The sequence below is a fragment of the Lepidochelys kempii genome, chromosome 17, assembly GCF_965140265.1.
Source record: "Lepidochelys kempii isolate rLepKem1 chromosome 17, rLepKem1.hap2, whole genome shotgun sequence".
In the NCBI taxonomy this organism is placed as follows: domain Eukaryota; kingdom Metazoa; phylum Chordata; order Testudines; family Cheloniidae; genus Lepidochelys; species Lepidochelys kempii.
In genome coordinates, this window is record NC_133272.1 from 17,899,898 (window position 1) to 17,920,521 (window position 20,624).

Genomic DNA, 20,624 nt, shown 5'->3' on the forward strand with positions numbered 1-20,624 from the left:
CAAAACATCATCCTTTTTTGTTGTTTTAAAAGTAATCCCTCCTTAGTCCATGGGATATTTAAGGAAGGATCCACTCCTTGGGGAAATGCTGACATCACTAGCAATGAATGATAAACACTATCAGTATCATCGGGGGAGGGGGTGTGTCTTCACCTACCACTCCCTGTCCCCACATGGAGTTTCTTTTTATTGCTTACTATAAAAAAATCAACATAATTCCTGTGCTATAGCTCTTTTTTTATTGACCTATTTAAATAAGAACACAGTAGATTTGTCAGGCTCAGACAGGAGCTCTTAATTGTACTCTGAAGAAAAGATGGCATCTGTATTCTTCATCCCCTGCCTTGCCAAATGTCTGTATTACTGTACTCTTACTATTGACATCCAAATGTTTACTTCATTTTACATTTAAATTACCAATTTAATTTTTTTGTCCTGAGGTAGATTTCCAATTAATATTCCCTGTTGTTCAGAATGAAAACTAAACTCCCTTGTGGCTGTCTGACAAAACAATATCCACAGACTTGTTGTTGTCATATTGCAGAAAAAAATCGCATTAGCAATGAAGATTTTTGAATGAGATTTTTCTAGCGCAGTAACCGAAAAATGCATCACACTATCTTACACGTTACTGGAATGTTTATTTACTTTTCACTTAAATCACACTCTTAATAGAAGAATATGGTAAAAGGATGCAAGTTCTACAAAGTGACAGACAAATGACTTTTCATAAAAGAGTTTAGTTCAAAGTATGGGCAACAGCCTTTGCGATTTGGGGGATGAAAAAGTTAAACACAACTATTTATTTATAAAAGACAGGCTAAGCTGCATCTTAAAAATTAATCTTCTTATTCAGCATCTGTTCCTAATCCTCTAACTATAGTTTTAGCTGGAGCCATACAGTAGCACAGAAGCTTACTAAATATAAGAATGAGTGGTGGGGAAATAAACACTTAGATTTTACTGATCAAAAAATGTAGAAAAATAAACACTGTTTTAAGTGATACATACAAAATGAGTCTCTAAATAATACTTCAGAATGATTTCCATTAGAAAATCTTTAGGCGTTATTAAATGCATGTTAGTTCACGCAAAGACTAGTGTTAAACATTAAAAATTAACGTCTTTGGCCAAACTTTCAGATGTGGACACTGACTTCGGGTGCCCAAGGTGAGTCACAAAATGTCACACTAGGCACCCAAAATCAGTGGACACTTGAAATTTGTTGACCTGTTCTTTGAGCATATTGAGCTGATCCAGAATCTTCAGGTATTTGACAAATTTCATAGAACGTATAGTTTCAGAATGCATTGAAAAAATAATTTTGTCACTTTATGTATCATTTTTATTTAAGTGGCTCTCAAGTTATACAGAAGTTTAACATCTTTCAAGCAAGTATCTTTTAAAAAGTAAGGAAGTTTTGCCCCTGTAAAAGTTAAGCTTCTTTTTACTATACTAATATGGACATAAGGGCTGATCCAAAAGCCACTGAAGTCAATGGAAAGATTCATATTTACTTTGATGGATTGTGGAACAAGTCCATATAAAGTAAGCTTAATTCAAGGACCTCAAAGGACTTCATAAATATTAATCAGTCCTCACAACACCCATGTAAGGTTGGTGAATATACCCATTGTATACATGGGCAAATTAAGTTTTTTGCTTTTAGCAAGAGTTGCACAATGTATAATGCTGTGCTGACACTACGATATATGCTATGGTGCAAGAAAACTTTCAAAGCAGTCCAGAGTCTGAGTTATTCCACTGTAGCTCATATCTGTCCCTTATCACACACAGCGCTGTACAGTGTGTGCCTCTTGCTCAAAGCAAAACTAACTCTATCCATTTGCAAAATTGGTATGACTACTGATTAATATTTGTGAAATGCTCCCACTAGAAACAGAAAAGATCCAGGCCCTCTGTCCTGTCTTTGTTAACGCCTTCAGAATATCAAACTTTTTCTTCTTTTTTTTAAATACTGGAAGTAATAACTTACCCCTCCGTTTTAGAAACCACTCACCGTTGTCTAGATTAATTCCAACTCCAAAATTTATTAAATATATTTCTCCTCAAGGCCTAAGTTTTACTATGATGTCACATTCTTACATTTCTAAATGGAACATTTCAATACTGACAAGTCTTGACTTCCAAAAAAATAGTTTAATGTTAGAAGCATCTTACCCTTAAAGAAAAAGCTTCCTATCTACTAAGGTAGCTTAAATGAATTATGCAGAGAACTGAAGTCTTCATTACACTTATTTTGCATCTGCACTTCTACCATTTAGACAACTCATTTAGACACTCTTGGGGGGTATGTTTATCTATTTAAAGAAATGTCTAAGCAGTATATATCGAATTCAGGAGGGGAAAATGATGGTTTGCCAGAATATTGCACTCACCAGCTTTCAGTCAAAAACTGGTATGGCAAGGAAGAGGGGGCAAACCCCCCCAAAACCTTATATACAAATGCTTCTGGAGAGATCTCAAAAAATGTATTGTAACACAAGTACTGTCTTATTGGTTTCTCTGCTGCCCTTTCAGTACTTCCTTTACACTACATGGAGATTACTTTTTTGCAATCTTTTGTTTTTCTTTTCAACTTCCTTTAGTATATCTTGCAGTTTCTTAGAAGTTTGTGTCAAGAATGCAAAGCTTTCTTTTAAATTGCTAGTCCCGTGCTCTCTGCATATGTTCTCAAGCCCATCAAACCACTGGAGGGTCTTCTCAAGCTCTGCCTGAACCATTTTCTGTTCTTCTAATTCTGCTAAAAGGGCCTGTCCAGCAGACACTTCAACCTTGTATTGTTTCTGTAGCTGATCAATTTCACCTTGAAGAGTTTGAAATTGTTCCTTACTATAGGGGTACTGCTCGTGGACCTTGTCTTCAGGAAGTAAAACATTTTTAGGGATGTTTAACACCAACTGCAAAAGCATTTGTTCCATTTTGCTGAAGAGGTGATCAAAGCGCTCCTTCATGAAGAGAAGAAATTTCTCTGTGCTCTTACGGATTTGGAATGGACTGATCTTAGAGTCAGGAAAGCCCTCTAGTTTCTTCAGAATGACTCTTTCCACAACCAGCATCATTTCAAACAAGTAGTCTTGAAATGCAATGTAGACCCTAAGCATACATGTTTGAGGGGTAAAACCAAAGAACTGGGCTTCATATGCCATAGGATTCACTGACATCTTGGCTAAAAGAAACCAACCATAGACAGCGTGGAAATCTGTAAAGGAAAAAAGGAACATAAGTACAAATCTGTATTTTGGAAAGGGTGAGTTGTATTAGCAGTATATTACAGCATTAACCTCACTTATGAAGAACAAAGTTCAAGTTTCAAATTTAGGGGAATTTAAAGAATTTGGTTTTTAATCTAGTCCTGTCTCTGCCCAGCATGACATAATTTGCCAGTCTTTGGCTCAGAGGAAACTACATCCTATTCTATTACCAGTGCTAACCATGACTAGAACCTTATATTAAAATCAAAATTCTATCATTGGCTGTGAGGAGGGATTCTGTAGAATGTAAATGGAAGCTCCTTTTGTAGTGTTTGAATGCACAAGTGATGTGTTGTGTCAACAGCTGTAGACCTCTCTGAACATATTACATTGTGCTATAGATAAATATGTCAGTATCGGAACTGTTTGGAAAAGCCCTGCAGACATGATTGTCAATACAACTGTCACACTGTATATAAAAGCTGTTTCCCTGTCACACTGGAGGTGAAGGCTTTGTGCTGTAAGTGTTCCAACAGAAGTCTTCTCAGGCATTTGTGTTGACAGGGTAGGACCAAGACCCCAGGTAGTCCATTATAATAGGATGAGCTCCGCCTTTAAGCAGTGTACCAGCCTCTATCCCACTAACAGTCACAGACCCCTACTGTCCACAAGCCTTTTCAAATCAGACCAAGGACCAGACCGACACCTTGGGAAGGTTTTTAAGTGCCTGACATCGGTCATACTTAAGGGGGAGGGGAGATTCCCCCCTAGATAATTAGCCACAGCATTAGGCTCTCAGAAAATTCAACACAGGGCAAGAGAAGACAGCAGCAGGCAGCTCTCATAGAGAGCTTTTCCTCAGCAGATCTCAAAGCGCTTTACAAAGCAGGTCAGGATCTCTAGCCCCCTTGTACACATGGGGAAACTGAGGCACGGGGAAGGGGAATGACGTGCCCTAGATCCCAGTCGAAACAGCACCGAGCCCCCTCTGGTGCTCTATCCCCACGGCCCGACCACTCCCCAGGCCCAAGGGGTGGGGGCTGCTTGGGCCCTCAGGCCGCGGCAGGAACCGTCGCCTGAGCCCCGGCTCCCGAGCCCTTTGGCTCGGCTCCCAAGCGAGAGGGGGCCGCAGGCGTGGGGAAGCCTCCCCGTCCGCGCCCCCTGGCCTCTCACCGGGCGGACGGCGGCTCTCGAGCTACCCCAGGACCCGCGCGGACCCCGCGATCCCAGCCGCCGCTTCCCGCCTCATTCGAAGCCCCGCCCCCGGGAGGAGCGCCACCACTCAGCGCCTCCAGCCGCGCCCGCGCTCTCGACTCCCACCTCCCAAACCAATCGGAGCGCTGGGGGTGGGGAGAAAATACCCCGCCCAATCACAAAGCACGTCTGACAAGGGACGCGGGAGCGTCCGTGAAGAAGCGCTTTTTCCGCTTCAAATCGCTGAGATAAAAGAAAGCGAAGGATTGGCTGGCTTTGGATGCCGGGCGGCAGCGCCGATTGGTTGTGTAGCGGGCGGGGCGGGGCGGGGCGGGGCGGGAAATGAGGTGAGCCGTCGCGCAGGCGGAAGCGGAAGTGGAGCCGTAAGATGGCGTACCAGACCTTCCGGCAGGAGTACCTGCAGGTGCCGCCCGTTACCCGGGCCTACACCACCGCCTGCGTCCTCACCACCGCCGCCGTGGTGAGCCAGGAGGGTGCGGGACGGCGGGGTGGGCCCGAGGGCAGGGCCGGCAGCCTCATTCTTCCCCCTTCGCTGTCTGTGAGCTGGAGCGCCCGCCCCTGGGGGGAGGGAGGAGGGCTACGTCCTGGTTCGCCCGCGCTTGTGAGGCGTGGCCGAGCGGAGCAAGGGGCAGGCTCGGTTCCGGTTTGGTCTCCGAGTCTGGCCTCGCTCTCCCCTGCCCCTCCCGCCCTATCGCGTTTCTGCCGGTTCTGAATCCGGGCGGCTGGGTCGGTCCATTGCGGAGACGCCGAACAGCGATCCTGGTTGAAACGACCCTGCAGACTGGGCGTTACGTTGCCTACTGGATTGGGACCGGGTGGTTCTGTCACTCCCTTATCCCAGAGGACCGTGGTGCTCCCCCTTTCCAGACTGTTGTACTCCTTTCCGTACTCTGATTTGTCTTGCATACCTCCAAGTTTCTCTTCACTTAAGCTACTTGCTTACAAAATCAGACATAAAAATACAAAAATGTCACTGCACACTACCACAGAAAAAAGGCTGACTTTCTCATGTTGTCTTTATGACATTTACGTTGTACTACTTCTATTGTACTTTTTATGTAGCCTGGTGTAAAACTAGGCAAATATCTAGATGAATTGATGTACCCCCTGGAAGATCTCTGCATACTCCCCAGGGGTACATATGCCCCTAATTGAGAACCACTTTTGTAGGAGTCTCCGGAGGTGTACATGGAGCCTGTGCTGAATGCGCAAACAAAATCAAACCCACCAGCACTGAAATGGGTGAGGGTAGCAAGACATTTAACAGTTACACCACAGATAAGGACAGGGACTGAAAAGGAATCAGGTACCCACATGAGATACTGTGTATGTGGTTTTTTTGAGGGGGGGGGGGGAGGAGTGGATTAGACCGTTCTCCGAGACTCATTCTCTGGTAGCTATAATACAGAGCCACTGTACTGTGAGGTGTAGAGTGTTTCACTATTGTTCTGTGCCTCTGCAGAATCGTTAAGCACCCAGCACAATGGTGTCCCATCCATTCCTGGCATTTTGCTAGAGTTATAAAATTTCTTATTAATGAAGCCGTTGGAGAAGTGTGGAAAATATGACAGAGCCCTTTCATAAAATGGTTATTATAGTAATGGCAGCTGCTAAAGTGATGCCCAAGCAAATACATGAAAAATTGGTTGCTGGTTGCTAATGTTTCCCACATTCATAGAATCCTAAAATATCAGGGTTGGAAGGGACCTCAGGTCGTCATCTAGTCCAACCGCCTGCTCAAAGCAGGACCGGTCCCCAACTAAATCAAATTCAACATTCAAGTGACTGGACACAAATAATCTAAAAACATGCTCATTTAAGATTAACATGTCAGTTAAAAAAATATAATGTAATATCACTTTTTGAAGCCACCTGAGCTCTTGGGGTACATAAAAGTAGATAAATTCATGGAGGATAGGGCCATCGATGGCTATTAGCCAAGATGGCAGGGATGGTGTCCCTAGCCTCTGTTTGCCAGAAGCTGGCAATGGGCGACAGGGGTTGGATCACTTGATGATTACCTGTTCTGTTCATTCCTTCTGAGGCACCTGCCGTTGGCCACTGAAGACAGGAGACTGGGCTAGATGGACCCTTGGTTAGACCCAGTGTGGCCGTTCTTATGTTCTAGACACATATGCATAATGTGCAACATAAACATATCATTAGTGGCACCGTACATATATGTTGGATGTAGTCTTTGAAGAAGTTTTTGTGTCCTGGGAAGGCTGTGAAACAGCTATTATTTTGAAAGGAGTGTTGAGAAGGAAAAACTTTGCCAAGAAATTCTTCTGAAAACTCAGTGGTTTTCAGTGAAACTAGGGTGAGCGTCCAGTAGTTATTTCTCAGAGTAAAGGGGGGAATATGCTTTTATACGGTGGAAAAAATATAAGATGTTGACATTCCTTAAAGCAGAAAGATTATTAATTATTGCCTTATATAATGAATAATGATATAGTCATAGTAGTGCTCAGAGGCCCCATCCAGACTATTCTGTTTCATGACTCTGCAGAGCCCTGCATACGAAATAAAACTTTTTCAGATGTGAAATGAGCCAAATCCAGATCTCTGGACCAAAGCCTCGCTGTCTTTTGTACTTTACAAACATAAAATGGAAGATAGCCACTAAACCAAAGAGCTTGAAATCTAAACAGGACTAAGGTGTGATAGGTAGGCACAGGACAAAATGGGGGAGGCAGAGGAAGAGGGCAGGCATGACTGTAAAAGGAACATAGGGTTGTATATGTTGGCTGAATTTAGGCTTTGCACATAATTTTTAAAATAAGAGAACATGAGATATTAATGTACCAATGACAGGTTATTTGTGTCTCTACAGTAAATGAAGTGGACTTTAATGGATTGATCCTGTCACATATTTTCTCTTGTATTTCAGCAATTAGAACTAATCACACCATTTCAACTGTATTTTAACCCTGAATTAATATTTAAACACTTTCAAGTAAGTATTTTTTCTGAATGTTAAATGTGTCATCCTTGTAAGAAAATTATTAAGCTTGCAACACATTTGTTTTTCACAACTGCACATTGAGTATATTGGAATATCTTTTTTTCCTCTGCAAGGTTTCTAATAACATTCAGGTGAAGGTAAGTAGTGGTAAAAACTCATTGCTTTGATAGTTCACATTGTTCGAACAGTAGCTAAGAAACTGTATTTGCTTACACACACATTTGTGGAGCTATCTTTTACTCCTGAGGGCATTCTCCTCCAAAAAAATTAAAATTCTGCGCTCAATATTTTAAAATTCTGCAAAATTCTGCAAATTTTATTTGTGAAATAAATATGAAGGCTCCTGCATGGCATTGGGGAGCACAGGCCACTGGGTTGCGCAGAGGTGGGAGATCACTGTGCAGCTCCCCGCTGGGACACGGACTCATTGGTGAGGCTGCACCCAGCAATGACACAGCACAAGGACCCAGCCTGCCCCCAGAAATACCTTAGGGCCTTGCCCCTCGTTGTGGGCAGGCAGGCTCAGCAAGGCAGGATCCAAGTGTGGGGGGATCCAGGTGTGGGTTGAGAAGGTTCTGGGTGGGGCAATCTGGGTGCGGGCAGCTCAGTGGGAGATCCGGGCGTGGAGGGGATCTGGATGCACAGGGGCTTGTTGGGGGGCTCTGGGTACAATAGTAATGGGACTCTGCAGGGGGGTCCAGGTGAAGGTGGTTGGGGATCAACAGTGGGGGGTCTGGGTGTGGGGGGATAGAGGTTGTCGGGGGTCTAGATGTGGGGGGTAAGTGGGGAGCTCAGATGGTGGGGGAGTGGGGCTCAGTGGGATGGGGATTCAGGTGTAGGTGGTTGGGGCTTGGTGGGTGGGGATCCTGGTTGCATGTGGGTCATCTTGGTGGTCCAAGTGCAGTGGGAGTGGGGCTCATTGAGGGGAGGGGTTCAGAGTGCAGGGGGGCGAGTGAGACTTGGCGGGAGGGTCTGGGTATGAGGGGGTCTGGATGCACTGGGGTTGGGTGGAGGGGGGAGCAGCTCCCTGTACAGGAATCCCTCCCCCTGCAGCTGAGGAGCAATGGGTGCAGGAAGTGTCTGTGTCAGGAGTTTGCAGAGCTTCCTGCAGCCAGGGGAGAAATCTGGGGGTTGGTCTGACCCGGCCCCGGATGCCGTGCTGGGGGAGAGGAAGTCCTGTCCTACCCAACCCAGCCGGGACTAGCAGCTGAGCCTGGTGCAGGATAGGAGCCACCAACCAGGTTTTCCCCAGTCCTGCCTCCTGCCCCACAGTGATTTACTTCTCTGCTGGCTGCCCTGGGCACCTGAAACGTACTGTTGGGGAGGGTCGCATGACCGCTCTTGTGGCTTCCCTTTGCTTCCCTGTCAGAAAGTCATTTTACTGCAGGGAAGCAAAGAAATCTGCAGGGGACATCAATTCTGCGCATGTGCAGTGGTGCAGAATTTCCCCAGGAGTAATCTTTCTTTTTACATATTTTCAGTCTAACTTGCAGAGTAATTTCCTTCCGTTTTGCAGTGTGTATGTTTTGGGTGATGGTGCTCTGCTGTCTTGTTTTGGGGACATAATTTCAGATGCAGTACTCTAGGTAGTATTGTCATATTACACAGAGTGCTCACACTAAAGCAGTGTTAAAAGTCAAATAAACTTGATAAAATTTTGGGCAGTCTTCACATGGATTAAAAATTAGATTGCCAAGTGCTTAGTCACTCTTTCTGCCTGCCAGCTCTTCTCAAGTGAGCAGGCATCCGAAGGAGCAACACCTCGTATCACACTAAGGATTCTTCTGAAAGATTGTTTCAGGGTGCCAGGATGTGTCTGACTGATTCAGCTCAGCTGTTAACACAATAACAAAGCTAAAAAATTGCTTACAATGAAAGCTTGTTGGTTCTGAAATACAGCTGAATTGTCAAACTGACAAGCTGTCCTTACTCCTACTTCATGCAGAATTATGTTTCTAAGTGATCATACTGACCTCTGACAGATTAATTTTTTTGAATTCTATCTGAGCACACATTTTACTTCGGGTAAACATTGCTTTAGCTTTCCTAAAGATGAACTAATCTTGCTTCAATCCAAGTCTGTATTTCATTGTGGAGAGGAATTTTGATATGGTAGAACTGAAGATGCATCACTGACCTATTCTGCAAACCCAGTAATTATACAAAATTTAGTGTTTCAATTTTCTTCTCTGCAAAGAATTGTTTGCAAAAGGAAGCGCTGTCATGAAGTTTTATAAGACCAAGACTTTCCTATTTTTATAAAATATGTTACCGTATATTTACTAATATACTATTAAGTATTGCATATAATTAAAACTAAACTGCTGCCAGGATGAACAAAATATATTTGTTATAGTATACTTTGCTTTTAAATATGCCGTTGTTTACTTGGAAAATTTGGGTATAGCAATGTATTCCCAAGTCTTTAATGTAAAGTAATAAGGTTTACTGAATTTTAGAGTCTTAGACTATTGAAAAAGATCATTATATTCGCTATTACAATGTTCAAAAACCATGTTCATAAAGTTCTTTTAGCTTGTGTGGATTAAACAGAAACTTCTTTCTGTATTCTCTGTGTAGAGAAATACTTGAGATGGCTACCATTTATATTTAAGTTGTCTTATCTGTTTTCGTCTTATTCTGACAGGTATGGAGGTTGATTACAAATTACTTATTCTTTGGGCCAGTTGGATTTAATTTTTTATTTAATATGATTTTTTTGTATCCTTTATAAAAAGTGTATCTCACCTCTTTGGAATGCAAAACTTTGCTGTGTGTCAGTGTCCACACTGAATGAGGGTCCAGTTCTGCACCACATTCTGAACTCAGTGGGAGTTCTGCGCCACTGACTTCAGTAGAGCCAGGATTTCACCCTAAATATCTAATTCAGTAATTCTTTTTCAGTGAGCTTTCATTGTTTCAATCTTGATTTGGAATGAACAGTACTAGGAGTGAGAATTCATTCTGTAGTACCGGACTTTTCTACTAAAATAGCCAATAAGACTGCTAATCGGGCAGGTATTTTTTCTGTGGTGTGAATATTTGTCCATTAACTCGGAACTGGACTGAGACCATCAAATTCACTTCATTCAATTTCAATACTTGCTTGGTAATCTACTATAAAAATCCTTCGATTGTGAAGGATGTTGGGGAATTCTACATATAAAACCTATATGAAGGTATGTAAAAAGCTGTTTGATTTTTTTCATCTTTCTGCTGAATGTGCTTAGTATCAGACTTTCCTGACCTACACCTTCAGATATCGTTACTGCCGAATGCTTGAGGAGGGGTCTTTCCGAGGTCGGACAGCAGACTTCGTATTTATGTTCCTTTTTGGTGGACTGTTAATGACTGTATCCTTTTTTACTGTTTTAATACAGCTACCATTAACACGGAGAACACAAACCCTGTGCTTTGAAAGTATAGTGAGGTCAGAATGACTCTATTTTAAGTGGGCTTCAAAACTTTCCAGATCTTGTGGTTACTATTGTCAAAGTTTGACTCACTCACAATTTATCAGACCACTCTGTTTTATTAGCAAAGCTGCTCTGCTAATACATTTAGAAGTGAGCCCCCCCTCGAGTGGGGCTTGTGTCTTTTAATTTATACAGTTTTTTGGAGAACAAGTTACAGAGAAGTTACAGACAAAAGAAGAAAAAGATTTTAGTCACCACCCTTCGAGATCCCTGAGACCAGTCACGTATCTTCAATTACCTGCCACCCTTAACAATCTCCTTTAACAGCTTCCAGTTAACTTAACTAATTGCCTTTCACACCTTCCATTCTGATGCCTGCTTCTTAGACGTGCTGGCTCTATCATAATTGCTTCTCCATTCAAAAGCTAACTGTCCCTACGTGTGCTCCCTCAGATACTTTGTAACATGTTTTGGCATGCCCTCTCGTATACAATGTATCCAGCATGTCCCCTTATACAACGTTATACTTATACAATGTTATACTTCCACACTATTAAATGTGGAATTGATCTTTTGCACTTTAATATTTGAGTTAAGGCTATAAAGATGAGATTCTAGATTGAAAGATGCTATTTAACTGTACAAGTATTATCGTGAGGATTGAAGGAAATGTTGTTCTCCTGGTGAATTTACCCCTCCACCCCCTCCCCACACAATATAGATGCTGTGTGTAAAATAGCTTCTGTAATAATAAACCCCTCATAGTGTATTTGCAGCATGGAGTATTTAAGGGGGATTAAACTATAGGTGTCTGGTTTGACTGAGGAAATATTTAAGTTTGTTTGGAAAACCATAGAATCAAAGGTCAGGTATGTCTGTTTTTGTTGATGCCATGAGTGGCCTCCAAAATGATTTTTTTCTGCAGCCCATAGGTTCCTCTCGCCCCAGTATTCATATTTTAATTTTCTACAAGTTGATATTTTATACGTGCACTGATATTTTCTTTAACTATTTGTGTCAGCTTTTTGGCTTGTTTGTGAACTTGGTTTTCTTGGGTCAGGCCTTTACAATAATGCTCGTGTATGTGTGGAGCCGCAGGAATCCCTACGTCCGTATGAACTTTTTTGGTCTTCTCATCTTCCAGGCCCCATTTCTACCCTGGGTGCTCATGGGCTTTTCATTGCTATTGGGGAACTCCATCATTGTGGATCTTTTGGGTAAGAAGCTATTAAAAATGAAATCCTTAGACTTTTTGGGCACTCCGTCATAAACTACTGGTAGGTAAAGTCTCTTCTCCACCTGCTTAGTACCTCTTCCTGCAAAGAGAAAGGGATTATCAGGCCATGTTGGCTCTTTATGGCCATATTAGTGCTTTAATGCACTACTAGAGAGGTAAGTAGATATCCATAAGCTTCCAGTGACAGGGTTGGTTATGGTTTCAGGATTAGCCTGGATGGTGTAGGTGATGGATCTCTCAAACTTTTCTGTCTCATGAGCAGTTCCCTCTCTATGCTGCTCCTCTGAGAGTCACTTCTTCTAATCAGGTGTGTGCATTGGGAATCTTTAGTTTCCACACACATCAATAATTCTTTGTACTGGCCCCACTGGTATTTCAAAAGAAAGTGCTGTGATTGCCAGGACAAGGATTTTTGGAATTACCTCAGATCCAGAAGTGCTCACTGAACACAGCTGAGCAGAAAGCAGGCCACCCTTTTAGAGAAGAAACTGGGTTGGGGAAGTCTTCAGAGCTGGAGCAATGGTCTGGGATTGGCTTATTTCATGAGTGATTGTAACAGATCCAATACTCTTTGTGGGATCTGAGAGGTCTTACTGCATAACCCTGTTCCAAAGGCCACCTCTACCTGTCTTGCTCAGTTTATCTTGGTACACATCTGACAAGTATTTGTAACTTTGGTATTTCTGATATTTCAGCTTTTTTTTAAAAGACTTGTTTTCCAAAGTGCTTTGAACAACTTATTATCTGATACATTCTTTATTTCTTTTGGAAGAGGAAACAGTGTTCTACATTAAAGACTTCTGAAAAAGTTTTTTGTTCTGAAATGGGACCTTAGCTAAATAGTGAGTTTTATACTCTGAGGGATTAAGGTGACAAACCTTTAACTAAAGGAGTCATCTTATTCTACTGGTAGTGTTTCTATTAACCTCTTTCATATAGGGGGAAAAAAATGTAAAAGCAGCAAGGAGGCCACTTGATTATTTTTTGTTGTGACCTAATTGTTTACATGGTCTGATGTACAGGGTACTGTGTTCTACCAGTTTTCATTGTTCTTGTACATGGTGGCTTACTCTTGTGTTGTAATGTCTCCAAGTAGTGTAGTGTTTTGCTTCTGCATTACTTGGAGAGAGCCAGATATACATGGCTGACTGTGGGCGTGAGACTTAATTGTGTAAGGCAGCTTGTATTCTGACATTTTTGTCAGTACAAATGAAACCATACCATGAAATTGTTTAGACGGTTGTGACAGACTTTTTCTTATATTTATATGACTCATGATGCTATAGATCTCTTCTAGTATGGCCCTTAATTCTAGTGTTTTATATGGCAGTGAGTTTTATACTGCAGTATATAGTAACATGCTACTTCCTTTTAACATCATGCTATTTATAAAGGGCATCAAACACACAGTTTGTCTTTTTTTTTATTTTATGAAAAATCTATTGAAACATTTTAAAGGTGGTATAATGGCAATATGGAAAGTCACCAGTTCAATTTCAGCTTTCTTTTTTATTGATTCTAGGGATCGCAGTTGGACACATATATTTTTTCTTAGAGGATATCTTTCCTAATCAGCCTGGTGGTGGACGGCTTCTGAAAACACCATCTCTTTTGTAAGTGTTACCTTCCAGTTTGTAGCACATGGACAAATGTGTTTGTACGCAATGTTTTTTTTTTAAACTAATTCAAATACAAGTGAATTTGGAAATTTGAGATAAATAGCACTGAATTCATCATACTGTTCCATTTACTTAGTTGCTGTAGTTGTCATATGGGTGTTACAGTTACCAGAGTGGGAGAGGATCCAAGAGACACTCTTAAGACCTGGTCTAACTTCTGAAAAGATCCAAGAACTCCTATGCTAACTATGCACCAAATATATCTGAATCTGTTAAAAGAAACCCATTTTAGGACAGGGTGTCAGTATGAGTTCAGAGTGTAAAATACACAAAATGAGTGAGAAGCTTAACGTGGCTAATATTTTACACTTGGGTAGATACCCCCTTCCCTCCCCACCATCCAAAAGAGTCTATCGTGTGTTTTGTGATCATGTGCTGTTCACACAGTGCCATTCATATTCTTTCACCTCTTAGGCAGAGAATAGTAACCAACTGGAACACTGCACACTAGAATGGATATGGGGAACTTTCCTGAAGGTCGGGCTAAACATCTTGAAAATTCTCTGTGTAGAGCAGACAAGACCTCAGCTTTTAAAACCTCAAACTGCCTGGCATTCTTGCCTTCAGAATGTTGTAGTGCTGAGATGATCCTGTCTAGATTTGATTTCTGGGGAGTCAGGATATTCTAAGCCTGATATTTTAAACAAGTAAGGCCTTGTGTACATGGGAAAATGGACTGGCATAGCTGTTGAGAATAAGTCCCCCATGTGGACACTCTTCTGGAATAAAAGCGATTTTTATTCTGGAATAATTACTTTGCTTTGATAGCTGAGTAATTATTTTGGAATAAAATCACTTATTCCAGAATAGATGCTCTCACAAAGGAGTTATTGCAGGATAAACCATACTGGAATAGCTATAATGGAATAGTTATTCAGCAATAGTTATAGCTATGCTGGTCAGTTCCCCCGCATACAGATGTGGTCTAAACTATCAGCTATTGGAAGGTTCCCTTTGGCTCACCTGGTAGAGTGGATGCCTGTGGACCAAGTGAGGGACAGTTCTTGTTCTATGATTTTATCCACAGGGCTTCACTTAAGGTCCAGTCTAGTATCTGATCACCAATATTTTGGGACTACTTGAGTTTCTTTCGTTGTCGCTTTGTTCAGAAGACTGGTTATGAATCCTGTCATGTCCTGAATTTGTGAATGTTCAGACATAGCAATCTTCTTAAATGTGTCTGCTGTAGTCTTGTCTTCAACTCGGTATTTTCCATCCTCCCTTTTGAAAATATTTCTGAGTGTCCTGTCATTCCTTTTGTGAACATATAATCATATAATTCCTTTAGCTATTTTAGTGTCAGCCAGTGTTTGCCTTACATAACAGCACAAACTTTTATACTACTGCCAAAGACTGAAAGCTAAATTTACTCTCACTTTCTTTGCTCAAGTTTTGATCTTGGGTATAATTTTTTATATCCAGTCTAATTCTTTGTTTGTAAATTACTTGGTAGATTTTGGGCACTTGGTAAACAGATATGCACAGAGGTGAAATCTCTTAAACTGGTTTGATTGGCAGCATAATCTACAGGATTAAGTATGATTTCGGGAATTGGGAAATCCTGAATTGTAATTCTGACTCAGCTACAGACTTTTCTGTTGATTTTTAACAAGTCAACCTCTCTGTACCTTAGCCTTTCAACTGTGAAATGGAGACACTTGTCTATCTCTGATATATTATGAAGATCAGCTAATGTTTGCACAGCTCTCCATAGATATGAAGAAATATTTACTACTACAGTGACCTATTATTTCTTCTCCAAATACTGCTTTTTAAATGTTAGCTGTAAGAAATTCATCCTTACATCTTTTAATAAAGCTAATTGGAAGCTATAATTATTCTATCCCATCATTCTTCATTTACATGCACTACAACTTCCCTGCTTCCAAGTAGTCTATAGTGCCACCCTACAGTAATTTAATTCTAAATAATAAGAGACATGTATGGCTGGAAGGGATCTCAAGAGGTCCTCTAGTCCATCCCTCTGCGCTGACTCAGGACCAGGTATACCTAGGCCATCTCTGACAGGTGTTTGTGTAACCTGTTCTTAAAAACCTCCAGTGATGGGGATTCTACAACTTCCCTTGGTAATCTATTCCAGTGTTTAGCTGTTTTTCTAGTTAGAAAGTTTTTCTTGATATCTACCCTAAATCTCCCTTCCTGCAGATTGAGCCCATTACTTCTTGTCGTACCTTCAGTGACTATGGAGGACAATTAATCATCCTCTTTATAACAGACCTTAACATATTTGAAGACTGTTATCAGGCCCCTCATCATTATCTTTTCTGAAGACTAAACATGCCCAGTTTTTTAACCTTTCCTCATATGTCAGGTTTTCTTAACTTTTTATCGTTTTTGTTGTTCTTCTCTTGACTTTCTCCAGTTTGTCCACATCTTTCTTAAAATGTGGCACCCAGAACTGGACACAGTACTCCAGCTGAGGCCTCACCAGTGCTGAGTAGAGTGGAACAATTACTTCCCTTGTCTTACGTATGATACTCCTGTTAATATGCCCCAGAATTATATTAGTTTTTTTGCAACTGCATCACTTTGGCTTAGTTCAATTTGTGATCCACTATAACCCCCAGATCTTTTTTAGCAGTACCTGCTGCCTAGTCCGTTGTTTCCTGTTTTGTATTCAAAAAAGGAAATTAGGTTATTCTGGCATAATTTGTTCTTGACAACTTCATGTGGCCTATTGCTTATCATTTATTCATGTTTCAGTTGAACCCATGAAATTGAAATCCCTTCATTCTCTATATATTTTTGTCTGATTTTCTATGTTTGTATACTTCTCCCAAAGGACTTCCTCTAACCGTAGGATGTTGATAAATTGTATAGTTAATTGTTTGACCACACTTTGGTTTGTTATGAAATATATTCAAGAGACCAAATAAGCTATATCAGTCAGATTTATTGCCGTAATCCCATAATAATATAGTAAAGGGAAAAGGTTCAACACAATACCAATCTCTGGGAAGCCATCTCATGCAGCATTGTTACATTCAGCTTACATAAGATGCGCTTCCAAAGTTACACTCCTAAAGCTATATTTTTATACCCACCTGTTTATAAGTAATAGGTATTGAGTACATAATCTGAAACTAGATTTAACCAATCATCTTTGTATTTTATTTTTCTGGTACCATGGTGTGTCCCTTGTCATTGTTCTGAACATGTGCATTTCACGTACCAAGGGGCGTGAAGGCACCTAGGTTGGTATCAGGCTTGAACAATCATATATCTTATCCTTTTCCTTTGGGACATTCCAGTAATGGCTTGTGGAGAATAACTCCCTACCTGTTTCTGTGGTAACACACTCATGTCCTGATACTGACATTTTTCCTATTTACTTAAGCCAAAGTTTACTTCAGCTAATGCAAGGTGTTACGGAATACTTGACACGGGTGAACAGAATTGTGAGGAGAGTATAATATACAGTTCACATAACTTCCCAACACTTAGTAATAATACTCTGCCCAACATATGTTTTGGCTAACGGGGGAGTTTTGCCCTGTTTTTCCTATGGCTAGTTTGAATTCTCTTCATGTTTTTCTTCTTTTCCTCCATGTCCTCTTGTTTCATTGCTCAGTACTGTTCACTCATCTGTTTCCATGCAGATGACTGATGTGAAGACTCCTTTTCTTTGGCTGCCACTTCCTGTTCACTAGTTCCCCCTCAGACCAACAAGTACAGTATGCCCCTTTGTGCTTAGCTGTAGCTTAGATGAATTTGGAGCCTATTTTTGTCCTTGTTCCCTGAGCTGCCTGTTCTTGGCTTAGAGTAGGGTGCCTCTGAAATTTGAAACTGTTTTTAAGGTTAGCTCATATGAAAAATACAACGTTTCTCCTTACCTGTCTTGAGTCTTGTTGCTTCAACCACTGAGCATGACAGTTTCAGATTCATGCATATATCTTTACTTCAAATTCCTTCAATCCGGTTGTGCTGTTTATATAATTTTCAGTAGTGAGAATTAACTGTGGCTTTGGCTGACTTGGTCAGCATGAAACTAGGTGGCAAGGAAGACAGTTTTTAAATTACAAGAAATTCATAATTAGCTGTTACTTCAAGAGACTCTCTGCTGTATTTCACATAGGAACACTAGAGGTTGACATAAATGTGGCTTTTTTTCTGGTAGCCCCCTCAGAACCAGGAAACAATGGTGGTTCTTAGAATATGGTGTTCATGTAGATCCCACTCTAAGTGCATGTGTGTGTGAAATTAGAATATTTTGAATAGCAGTGTCCATTGGTTTGTGTTTATACCATGCATGCCCTTTTGTCCACACCCAAAGAAGCCATAACCATCCTTCAGTTCCATTGCTAACTCAGAATCCCAGATAAAGAGAACGGCAAAAAAACAGGGTTGCAGGGTGGGTTGTGGAATCCATATGGACAACAACAGTAACTCAGAACCATAGTTACTAAAGGTAAGTAACCACTCCATTTTGGTAGTAATGTAAATGATAACTATAAAATTGTTAGTTGACCAAACTAAAATGTGTGGAAGACTGAGATGCTTTTATCTCAGGAGTATAAAGAGCTACTACACATAAACCTGTTCCCTCGGCAACTGATTTAACACCTGGCACAGAGTGAACTAGGAGTTCCTGTCTTCCAGTTGTTAGGGCAATAACATTTTGTAATAGTGAATCATGTCTGGAAATCAGACCTGAAAGTCAGGCTCTTTCCTCCAATCAACATGCTTACTGCTCCCTTCCTCACAATTATTCATCGTCCATCTTTTCATTTGACAGCATAGCACCCATGCTGACTAGCAAGTTAAATAATTTAATTGTACTCAAACCTTCTTAGTCTTTTGTTTGCCTAGATTAATACTTACTCTCCTTCCTATCCAGCATGGAAACCAGCAAGCAGCCTTAGAGCTTCAAGTTGATTCCAAGCACCGATCAAAAAGAAGGCATGTTGGGATTGCTTTAAAATCTTTCTGCCTGGTGACCTGAATCCTAGGGCATGTCTACACTATAAACTTAAATTGACCTATGTTAGGTCGACTTACAACCACTGCAGTTCATGTCCACGCTACCTTCCTTCTGTTGGTGATGCACGTCCTCATGAGGAGCGCTTCCACTGACATCAGAGGGTCAGTGTGGAGGGCTGTGATCCCGGGCTCTCCGCTCCACACACAGCTCCCCGCCTGGCACCCCCTCCTCACCCCTTGGGCTCTTGGCTCCCCGCCGTTGGGAGCCTGGCTGCCCCCCAAGGCTCTGCGTCCTCCCGGCAAGGGATCCAGGAGCCTCAGGGCAGCCAGTGGGGGCCGAGAAATTGACAAGAATGCCAGCTAACAGCCAATCATAGTAATGCAGTGTCTACAGGGATACTGCATTGCCCTAACTACACCGACACAGGCCCTTCACCTCTCATGGAGGTGGAGTTATGTCAGTGTAATAGGGTACTTACATAGGTGGGAGCAAGGCTGTAGCGTGTACACTGACATAATTAGGTTGATGTAAGCTGCCTTGCGTTGACCTTACTCTGTAATGTAGACCATGCCTTAGACTCATTAGTCAGAAAATTTTACATTTTTTCTTTATAGGATTCTTGCCAAAAGATGAAAATATGGCTCAGTGACTAGAATTGCTGTGGCTGAACTGTGCTGTTAGCTAGGTTACCAAACTATATTTATAGAGGCTGTTAGTGAAAGGATACTGAAGGTTTTTTGAGGTAAATCAAGGACTTGATTCCAGCCTCATTGGTAGTCTTTAAAATACTTCACCCAATATCTTGGTCCCACCTAGTCTGTAGCATGTTCCTGTAAATTGGTTTAAGTTGGGTCATGTCTCTGCTGGCTAAGAAAACTGTTAATGCTGTTCTTTTAAGTATGTTTAGATATATTTTGCTGGAGATGTGCTAACGTGGCTTCTGTAGCTGCTGTAGACAAGGCCATCGATTCAACTTCACTAACCCTGTTGTTAGGAGTAAGGCATATTTGAACTTGAGTGTTTTATGATCATCTTATTTAAACTTTTAATTTTGAAGGGCTTGCACCATAGGATCTGCCCCATATGAGCTGATTGGATTTCAACTGGAGGACAAATGTGACTTGGATTTAGATGACTGACACTGTTGCATACTGTATCTTGTAGTGAGAATGTTACATTGACTGCTTGCCTCAAGTGTGAACTGTGTATTTACATATAACTTCTGCTTTTTAGGAAAGCAATGTTTGATACACCAGAAGATGATCCCAATTACAATCCGCTGCCCGAAGAGCGACCAGGAGGATTTGCATGGGGTGAAGGTCAGCGCCTCGGAGGCTAATAAATGGCTGTGCCAATACCCAGACATAACTGGAAGGAACTAAACTGAAGTACCATATTGGGAATTCTCTTACTCCTTGTTGCAGAAAGGACACTTTATAGCTTTATGGTTCTGAATACAAGAAGCACTTTATGATGTGGCAGTCTAACTAGTCCAAGACATTTCCAGGAGACTACCAGTGTCTCTCTACACCAGGGGTTTTGTTGCATTGGTACTGAAAGCATAATCTAGTGGAGCCCAAAAAAACCAACCAACCCAACTGGAAACCATTTCCTGTTAACTTCAGTTAACAAGACCATGTGTACTCTTTTAAAAATGTTTCTAAGGCATTTTTTTCCAAGTTATTTGATACAGGAAACTGTATGGGAAACTTTGAGGGACAAAATAAAACTTTGGCTTTTACTTTTTTTCTCATTGGATAAAAAGCAGATGAGTGAGATCTTTTAAAGTGATTCCCTGTTCTCGTTGTTGAAGGCTGATGTGAAGCAAAATACACTAAATTTCCAAGCCTGTTTTCTTTTGAGTCAGACAGGATTTTAATTTTGGATGGTGCAAATTTTACCTTGCTAATTCTATGAAAGTAGATTGCTGTAGTTCCAGTACGAGCCCTATTATG

At 41.3% G+C, this 20,624-nt stretch overlaps 2 protein-coding genes across 5 annotated transcripts; one reads left to right on the plus strand and one right to left on the minus strand.

The window, feature by feature from the left end:
- Window positions 1–724: 724 nt before the first annotated feature.
- On the minus strand, window positions 725–4,475 carry MIS12 (MIS12 kinetochore complex component). The gene is made up of 2 exons (XM_073315099.1): window positions 4,389–4,475; window positions 725–3,223 (listed from the first exon to the last, which is right to left on the minus strand). Exon 2 carries the CDS (start codon window positions 3,183–3,185, stop codon window positions 2,550–2,552), a length of 636 nt encoding a protein of 211 aa, XP_073171200.1. The 5' UTR covers window positions 3,186–3,223; window positions 4,389–4,475; the 3' UTR covers window positions 725–2,549.
- A 299-nt stretch (window positions 4,476–4,774) lies between these two features.
- On the plus strand, window positions 4,775–20,410 carry DERL2 (derlin 2). 4 transcript variants are annotated; one of them, XM_073316029.1, is made up of 7 exons: window positions 4,775–4,890; window positions 7,321–7,386; window positions 10,043–10,116; window positions 10,655–10,748; window positions 11,833–12,028; window positions 13,571–13,661; window positions 19,903–20,410. In XM_073316029.1, exons 1-7 carry the CDS (start codon window positions 4,798–4,800, stop codon window positions 20,006–20,008), a joined length of 720 nt encoding a protein of 239 aa, XP_073172130.1. In that variant the 5' UTR covers window positions 4,775–4,797; the 3' UTR covers window positions 20,009–20,410. The 4 variants fall into 4 exon arrangements, with proteins under 4 accessions (XP_073172130.1, XP_073172133.1, XP_073172131.1 ...); XM_073316032.1 differs by lacking the exon at window positions 19,903–20,410 and adding an exon at window positions 18,586–18,629; XM_073316030.1 differs by lacking the exon at window positions 10,043–10,116 and having other exon boundaries at window positions 10,626–10,748.
- The last annotated feature ends 214 nt before the right edge of the window (window positions 20,411–20,624 follow it).

What these genes read in the sequence shown, in the direction of transcription:
- MIS12 (XM_073315099.1), bottom strand. Translation starts at nt 3,185, where the DNA reads ATGTCAGTGAATCCTATGGCATATGAAGCCCAGTTCTTTGGTTTTACC.
- DERL2 (XM_073316029.1), top strand. Translation starts at nt 4,798, where the DNA reads ATGGCGTACCAGACCTTCCGGCAGGAGTACCTGCAGGTGCCGCCCGTT. An exon ending in TAATATTTAAACACTTTCAA is followed by an intron (nt 7,387 to 10,042) that starts GTAAGTATTTTT and finishes TTATTCTGACAG; the next exon opens with GTATGGAGGTTGATTACAAA. An exon ending in TTATTTAATATGATTTTTTT is followed by an intron (nt 10,117 to 10,654) that starts GTATCCTTTATA and finishes CTACACCTTCAG; the next exon opens with ATATCGTTACTGCCGAATGC.